At 42.0% G+C, this 8,966-nt stretch overlaps 1 protein-coding gene across 2 annotated transcripts; it reads right to left on the reverse strand.

Annotated features, from left to right (window-relative positions):
* Nucleotides 1-419: 419 nt before the first annotated feature.
* srp54 (signal recognition particle 54) lies at nt 420-8,732 on the reverse strand. Of its 2 annotated transcripts, none has more exons than XM_015350048.2 (17): nt 8,649-8,732; nt 8,104-8,268; nt 7,900-7,999; nt 6,455-6,546; nt 5,865-5,949; nt 5,655-5,759; nt 4,829-4,895; nt 4,688-4,745; nt 4,331-4,481; nt 3,905-4,053; nt 3,207-3,307; nt 2,772-2,858; nt 2,421-2,494; nt 2,118-2,226; nt 1,550-1,720; nt 1,226-1,321; nt 420-859 (listed from the first exon to the last, which is right to left on the reverse strand). In XM_015350048.2, the coding sequence occupies exons 3-17, from the start codon at nt 7,975-7,977 to the stop codon at nt 768-770; spliced, it is 1,515 nt and encodes a 504-aa protein (XP_015205534.1). In that variant the 5' UTR covers nt 7,978-7,999; nt 8,104-8,268; nt 8,649-8,732; the 3' UTR covers nt 420-767. The 2 variants fall into 2 exon arrangements, with proteins under 2 accessions (XP_015205534.1, XP_006632217.1); XM_006632154.3 differs by lacking the exon at nt 8,649-8,732 and adding an exon at nt 8,505-8,626.
* Between the last annotated feature and the right edge of the window lie 234 nt (nt 8,733-8,966).

Consider the following 8,966-nt stretch of genomic DNA (forward strand, 5'->3'; position numbering starts at 1 on the left):
CTGAAACGCGTGACAGCAGAAAATTCACGTCCAATTATCAGCACCTACTGTACATAATCCTCCCTTCGAAGCATAAAAAGGTGTTTTGTTACATTACTTAAAACATCCCACTTTCAAGGGAGAATGATGCATTAAGTGTTTTTATGACCTAAAACCATTTCCTCCAAACCAGTTTTTTTCCCTCAATGACCATTCTCCAAAGAGGTCTCGTCAGTCTCCAAGAGATTTCATTCAAAAATATTTTTACAGAAGAACTCAATTTTTCTCTTTAACGAAGAAGAACGGAGCAGAACTTCACAACCCCCCACTCGCAGACCAAAGCGAGCCAATCTTCTGCTCTGCTTACCTCCAGAACTGAATGTGTACAGTAAGTCAACATTTAAAAAAATATTCTACCCCCCCAAATAAGTACACCGAACTGAGAATGCATACCATACAAATTTTATTATACAACACATTTCATGACAAAATATTGTCACAAACTAGTCTCATTTGATGCATTTTCCACTAGTAACACTCTACTTCTTGCAAATCAGCCAAACGTAAAGTTTATCAGATGTAACAATCTGCAAAAACCTGTATCCCAATCGTGAATCCCATGGATCCAGATTAAGACTGCCGTTTTCTTATTAGACAAATAAATCTGTGCATTTATTATTAACCAATTCACAAAAATTGGGAAGTGAATTCTAAAAAAAAAAAAAAAAACGACTTATTCAGCGTGTGAATAAAGACGACATTAAACGCATGAGATTAAGGCTTCAGTATCACATATTGTTGAATCCCATCATTCCTTTCATGTTCCCAGCCGCCCCTTGCTGAAACTGCCTCATCATGGACTGAAGGCCAGCCATCCCACCTGAAGGAAAATAATTTAAAATGTAGCTCTTTCCACTACACAAACGTAACATTTCTAAACAGCAGCCGGAAAACTGCAGATTTCACAATTCAGTCACTCAACCCTTATAAGAACACGAACAAGGACAAACCCGGTTCATCATTTGAATTGCTGTGCTGTCTTACAGGGAAGAGGTAAATGTTCAGTTAGACTTCACGTCTCACCCCACACAGGTACGTGCAAAAGCTCCCTAATGCAATCTGTTCATCTCATCTGTACCAACTGGAGTCAAAGCTCTGTGCGCAGGAGTGTCCCTGCGGACGCTGCGGTGCTTCAGGAGCACGAGGTGACCGTCAGGCACGCGAGAAGACAATGACAGAGGCATACCCATGTGGTGAAGAACCCTGGGGTCCATCATCTTGGCCATCTGCTGATTTAATTTCGCCATCTGGGAAGGATTGACATTCTTGGACATGTCTCCACCTATGAAGAGAGGAATGTACATCAGCACACGCTGCATCTTACTGCAATAAGACTCGACAGGCATCAACTGACTGATAAAAGAAGATGCTGAGACCTACTTAAAGCCGTTTTTAAACAGATGAACTGAATTAGTAATATAGTGCGAGCAGGCACACGGCGCATCACACAGCCGTCCGACAGTGCCAGGGGGTCTCGCCCGCGCACTCGATCGCTAGTCTGTGCCCGTACCTTTGAAGAGCCCCTTGATGCCGCCCATCTTCTTCACCATCTGGGCGAACTTGGTGTACTGCGTCAGCAGCTCCTGCACGTCCCGCGCGGCCACGCCCGCTCCCCGCGCCACCCGCTGGATCCTGGTGGGCTGCTTGCTGAACAGCTTCGCGCCGTCCTTACTGTCCAGCTCTGCCGAGGAGCAGACGGCCCGGGGTGAGCATGCTCTGAGACTGCGGGCGTACAGGGATTCCCCAGAGCTGTGCGATCTGCACTTATGCCCAGTGTTCAAGAAGGCCAGTGGCTAAACCACTCAAAACCATCAAGGACACTAACATGAAGGAAACTTGATCGGGACGATTAGGCTGCTGCGATATCTCTTTAGAAGTGACTAACACTTAGCTGCTGTAGCCAAAAGTTACAGAAATCCCATGGATTCTACTAAAATACTCAGATCGCAGATCTCAGCTGGGATCATAAAACATACTGCAAATTCAAAGCAATTAAAAAAACATTTAAAATACTTTTTTTTTATGGCTCATAAGTATCAAATTCACTTTGATACCTTGGAACCACGTACGATACTTACCTTGATCGTTCATGCTGTCCATGATGGTCATGAGTTTCTTCAGCCTGGCCATTGACTCTTGCTCATTGCCCTTACTCATGAAATCTGTTCCAAAGCCTGGAATCATGCCCTGCAAATAGCAGTTCAGACCTCATTTAGAAACTAAAGAAACTTAATAATCTCTTACTCATAAAGGGCCGAACTCTTATTAATTTAAGACATGTTTCCGAAACTCCAAAAACAGAACACAGCTGTTCAGAAAGCAGTCTCACACAGTGCACCCTGAATTTCCACAGACATTTCACACTTCAAGACAGCTCTTACCATGATCTGGCTGAAAGGCCCCATTTTCATGATATTCTGAAACTGCTCATACATGTCTCTCAGAGTGAACTGCCCTAAGGAAACGAAACAAAAGAACATGATTAAATGCTGCACATAATGACTATTCATTTGTGTCTGGAAAATATCCGCTTATGAAATGAAGCAAACCTTTTCATATATGAACACCACCTTAAGAAAATATCATGTACTTTTTTGTATAAAATTAGATTTTGGTGAAAATACAGGTGTCAAGGTCTCTTGGAAGGGGAAGGTGAGGCTTTATTTCTTTATCGTGACCCTTACTGAAGCTTGTGGTGAATGCTGACTCCTACAGAATGACAGAAGTCTTACCATGTTTAAGCTTGTCTATGAGCTCTTCATTGTCATCCAGTTTTAGCTCATTGACCTTATCTATTAAACCTTCAATGTCTCCCATTCCTGCAAACAACAGAGTAGACATTAATACAGTTAATATCACAAGGCTTCAGTCTCACAACACTGTAAACAAGCCAAAACAAATCATACTCCATGTACAAAAATCACCTATCGATTCTCCTGCAGACACCCTTTCACCTCACCATGGTCTGAAAGGGAAACAATTCCTCCTCGTTTTCATCAGATTTCTGAACCTTTAACTGGGTTAAAAAAACCTCACCTATTGACATCTAATTCCTAACCAGTTACTTCACTTTTTTCATTGTATTCCCAGAAAAATAATTCATACTGCCTCTTAGTGCTGTCTCCATGAGCTCAGGTGAGTAGATGGGGAAAAAGGGCAATACGTACCCAGAAGCTTGCTGATGAAAGGTTGTGTTTTGAATGGCTCAAAGTCATCAATGTGCTCTCCAGTGCCGATAAAGATTATGGGACTTTTGGTAGCAGCAACTCTGAAAAAGGGGGATGGTGAATTTGTGACTTTTCCATGACTCTTTTTTGGACCTCTCTTAGGATTCAGAGGAAGCCACAAAAAAATAAGCTAAACTCTGTGTTTAAAGAAAATGTGTTATTACATGTGAAGAATGAAAAAAATAACAGCAATTTTGATTGCCATTGCAAACAGCAAAAGACACAGATGACATTTAAAAGTCACAGCAATAGCGGAGTTTGTAGTCAAAACTATTGCATTCGGTATCCCAAGGAACCAGCCTGCTGAGCTTCGACAACCACCACACCCACAATGCCAGCAGACAAGCCTGTTGCCTTTGCCGAGATTGTAAATCCTTCTGGATACGAAAGGAGAAACATCACACAACAAGAGTTTCATCTTGTTACTATAAAGACTGGTTACAGATGCAATTCACACAGTTCTACACAAACTTCTCACTACTTGAAGCAGAGTCTTAAAACAAATATTAACAGATCCTAAGCAGGTCATCCAAAGCTGATATGTTGCCTTTCACATTTATGACTAGACTGCAGCATGAGGTCTAAAGAAATAGATATATTTTTGGGCTGAAGCACAGCTCTTTATAAAGGTTACTTACGCACTGAGTGCACCTCCACCCTTAGCATGTCCATCCAGTTTTGTGACAATAACAGAGGCCACGTCTACTTTGTCTTTGAAAGCTTTGGCCTGAGCTTCGCAGGCTTGCCCAATCGAGGCATCCATTACGTACACAATATTATCAGGTTGCTGAAAAAAAAAAGATCCCGCTAGCAAACTGTACTGTGGGCATTTTCCCGTTTCAAATATAGATCTGAAACTAAAATATCAGGCTTATATGCTGGCAAGTAAAATAAGTTCCAAACAGTCCACTTTAGGCTAATATTATTAGTACATTATATTATAAATCACTACTGAAAATACAGTAAAATGATTCTAAACGTACATATTTATTAAAACAGCATTACTAAATTGATCTACAATACCAGAATGAAAACATACTGAGTTGTTTTGTCCATTTACTTACTACAGCATTGGATACTTGAAGCATTTCTTCAAAAAGCGAGTCTTCCTGTTTGTGTCGACCACTTGTGTCCACAATGATTATTTCGAAGTTCTCGTTTTTGAACTTTTCAACACCTTCTGACGCTATAATGACAGGATCCATCTCTGTGTAACTGGAGGATAAAAAAAAAAGAAGACAAAAGTTAATTCAATGTGCCCCCCCCCCCTTCCAATAATGATGTTCAAATCAGAAGGCATGAAGATACATTTCTGGCAAACACCACATTACATGCACAAATATTCTGAAACTATTTTAGATATGATCGAGAAAAATGAAAAAAGAACTAAGCAGAAAGCGAGGCAAGAAACCAAGACATACCTCCCGTAGAAGGGAATTCTAGCTTTTGTTGCATTCTGCTTCAGCTGGTCAAAAGCACCTGAAAAGCAAAACGAATGTCGATGAAGTACAACCAGGAAAAAAATAAACACCCAGCATCAAAGTCAGGAAAAATCATTTTACCTGCTCTGAATGTGTCGGCACATATCAAGCAAGTCTTCCAGCCTTTTCTTTGGTAATAATAAGCCAACTAAAAAAATACATAGAAAATGAATGAGAAGATTATTTAACAAAGTGTGATTCCATTCTTAAACTATGATGCCAGCATCCATCTCAAGGGTCTCTGGGTTCTTATCTGCAGCGCTGAATTAGACTAAACCATTCTTTAGACACATGGGGCACTGGAAAAAACAGTGCAGCAGACTGGGGCTCCAGGGCCTGGTTCCCAGGGGTAGCAAAGTACCGCAGAGGGTGGTGAAGTCAGCGCGGCTCATGACCGGCTGTGAGCTACCAAACACCCAGGATATCTACTCAGCTGGATGTCTGAAGAAGGCCAGGTCCATTCTCAAGGACCCCAGTCATCCCAGTCACAAACTGTTTTCCCTCCTACCGTCTGGTAAACGGTACCAAAGCATCCAGCCCAAGTCCAACAGACTACGGAACAGCTTCTACCTCCAGGCAATAAGACTGCTAAATAGCCAACCTGCAGCTCCTTTAGCAGATCACCTGTAATGGCTCCATGGACACAGTTTTCACTGTATTCATCATATTGCACTACTTGTATACATTGCATACACTATGGACACACAGCAGCTCTACTCATATTGAGTTTTATTCAATTTCTATTATGATGTAAGCTTATTTTCGTAACCTCAATTTTGTGATGTTTGTGATTCTTGTGATTTTTGTGAGCTCGCAGAAGAGACATTTCATTGCCAGCAACTACTGCTGCACGCTGTATTGTTGTGCATTTGATAAATAACCTTCATCTGATTTGGTTTAGCAGTACCTTGGAACATGTGGTGGTTTTCCCACTGCCCTGCAGACCCACAAACATGATCACGTTGTTCTTCCCTTTCGTCGGTGTCCAGGCTTTGACTCCAGGGTCCACAAGCTGGAAAACAAACACAAAAAAAAGGCATCGCAACAGACCTTCTCCACCTAATCCACCCCTGTCAGATAAATCTCCTCAGGACACACCGTCTTGAAACCAGCGTACCTTCACCAGCTCCTTGAACACAGCGTGCTGAATCATTCTTCTCTTGTTCAGGCCCGAGGCCATTTCTTCAAGGTCTATGGCCGACCTGAAATGAAAAGGTTTAGGGGTGTGGGACACTTCTTTCTTGAACAGCCCGTGGGTTTCGGAATACCTGTAAAGGTCATGGCACGCCGCAGCTGGAAGCATAAACAGCAGCACCCAAAAAGCCTTTGGAGGGCGACTTTACACCACCAAGCAGAAAGGGTCAGCACCCTCACACAGTGTTCAGGCAGCCATTAGCTCTATAAAGTTAGGCTTACGCCTGATCAAATCCATTAAAACATACTTTATACACAGCTCTCACACAGACAAGGCACAAAACAAAGACGCTTAAGGTACAAAAAAAAAAAGAGTAAAGCCAAATATTACACAGACTAGGACATCAGCGAAGCAATGCAGTGTGTTATGGTAGACAGGTGGTGCAGCACTCAATAACATTCAATGCCAACAGGACATTCTGGACGTTTCCCCATCACTCTCGAAAACACTTGGGTAATTAAAACATACGTGCAGGAAAGAATCAACTTTAAGGCTTCCAGTGGGCCACTTACTTGACATTTTCTCTTAGTTGTTTGACGAGCTTTATGTTTACATCTGCTTCTAGTAGAGCAGCACAAACTTCTTTCAGCATAGCATTTAAAACCTGCAAGAAAGTCAGCTTTGTCATTGGCAGCAGCTGCTCTGTGGCCAACAGAGCAACGAGACCAAGCAAGTGCACCTGAAACATGGCTGACAATTCCCCGAGGGCCCGGTCTCTTCTGGCGTTTGTCAGTTTGTCCGATTATTTTCTTAGGCAGAACCAAAGATCAATTTAATTGTTTGTTGTTGGGTTTTTTTTTTTACAGTTGACTATTCATAACCTACACTTCATGAAAGGTACAGTCATTCTTTATTCACATCAGAGCCAGGTTACAAATATCATGATTATACAATTAAAGAGTTTAGTTTAGAGTAGCACCACCATTGCTGGAGTGCTCCAGGAACTTAATATGAATAATTATCACTTTACCGCAAAGGGCTTTAGGAACCACATTCTAATGTAACTGTTTCTGCCACATCCAGCTAAGTCCCCGATTGCAACTGATTTAAAGCACTCAAGGTCCCAACATTCAGCCCGTCTGCCAATACTAAGGATTAAGTGGCTACTGAAAAAGGACGAAATATAAATCACTTGCTTCCACAAAAAGCAATAATCTCTTTGTTAACAGATAACATCTCAAGGAAACTACATGAAATACGTTTTAATGGCATTTTATCAACAAACAAGCAATATGTTACACTCTAAAAACAAACTACACTTGACTTTTGTCACTATCCTTCCATATCTGTTATAAACGTGGATTTACAGCTTTGCGTTCAAATCATATACTTATGATTTTTATTACTTGTGCACATGCATCTTCAACTGTTCATGCAAAAAAAAACTAGATATGCTCAGATACTGTAATCACTGCTGAGATCTGAAAGAGGATTTCCACGTGTGTACATTAAAATGTACTTCATGTGGCCTGATGCAAGAGCCTTTGACAACAACCAAAAGCTTTTAGAAGGTAACTCATAATATACAATCAGAGGGTGCTATAAAAAAATGTCCAACCATGCTCACATATAAAGTTCTCACAGCTAAATACATAAGATGGCTTTTAAACTTCGTAAGAAGCGCACTGTAACCTTTAAAAAAGTTCTACAGACGACCAAGCTGAAATCCAGCTCTTATCAAGACTAATTCCTGTTTTTGTGGACATGCAGGATCCCCTTCGTACATTTGTTAACTATTAAGCACTCAACTGTAGCTCCCAGTTACAGCTCCAATCATTTCCTGTTGACACCGAGACATTTCTGTACCCAAACTACAGCTGCGCTACGAGCAACAAGAAGCAACATACACGTCACAGGAGTACCTGGCAGAATGGGCTGCCTTCTGTAGTGATTTCAAATGTGTTTTAAGACGGAAAGAAAAACTAGGGCCGCAGTTTTGACATCACGCTGAAATTACCTCTTCATTTATGATGGTAGCATTGCTCAGCGATCTCAGCGCCGAGGTTATTTTTCGTCCCAGATCCGCTAAAACCATTTTGGCTGCTTCTTTAAAAACCCTAGGGAAGAATAATGAAGATAAGTTACCTGCCCTTTTCTTAGACACAGACGTTTCAACAGTTCGCGTTCCACGGCTTTACTTCCCCCATGCAGCTAGACGTACCTGTAAAACGTGCCGATTTAAAGCAAGTCTAAACGGGACAGTCCTGCTCCGCTGCAGTAGCACAGGGAAACCCTCTCAGTCCATGCAAGACCGCAGCCGTTTGGCGATCAGCCGGAGAGAAAGAGAAAACAACTGGCGCTCGACTCTCTCCTTCTACTGGAGCGGCTGTTGGACCAGAAAGACACAATCGTTACCACTGGAGTCGCCATTCTCGCGTTACGGGTTACGGACCCAGCGAGCAGTACACAAGCAGCGAGCTTAACAAACACAACCACGGACAGTGGTAAACGGCACTAAAACCCATCCGTGGTGCGAGTTAACGAAACAGATGCGTGATGACCCAGTAAACAGGCCATCCCTAAGCACAGCCCACTGCCGATTCGCCTCCTCGAAAACGTTACCATATCGCCTGTCGCCATCTGCCTGTGGGCGAAAATCCCTCGAAATGAAATCCCGATTTTAAAAGGGGTCTATTCCCAAGCACACAAATGGAAATCGCCCCGTTTTACACTACCGCTATAAACACTTAAAGCCCAGTCCCTTACCAAAGCACATTAGAAACGTCACCATAAACTAAGATGCCCCAGGAACCACTTTGTATTTCCTGGGTCACAGAGGCACGCCCACCCCCTGTCGACGAGGGGGTGGGGCATAATTTTAAGGTGGAAAGCTGCTTTTGGGTTCATTAATATACTGAAACGTATTTTGGGTACAACGCAGTACTAAATATATACTAAGCATGTTTTTAAAACTAAAACTATTTCTACCATATTTGTGTTAAGTAATTCAAAATGATTTGTGACACATTTATTTTCATATAAATAAAGTACCTTCAATGTTAACAAAAGGTACGATTGAGCTGT

Source organism: Lepisosteus oculatus, chromosome 8 (assembly GCF_040954835.1).
Source record: "Lepisosteus oculatus isolate fLepOcu1 chromosome 8, fLepOcu1.hap2, whole genome shotgun sequence".
NCBI lineage: Eukaryota > Metazoa > Chordata > Actinopteri > Semionotiformes > Lepisosteidae > Lepisosteus > Lepisosteus oculatus.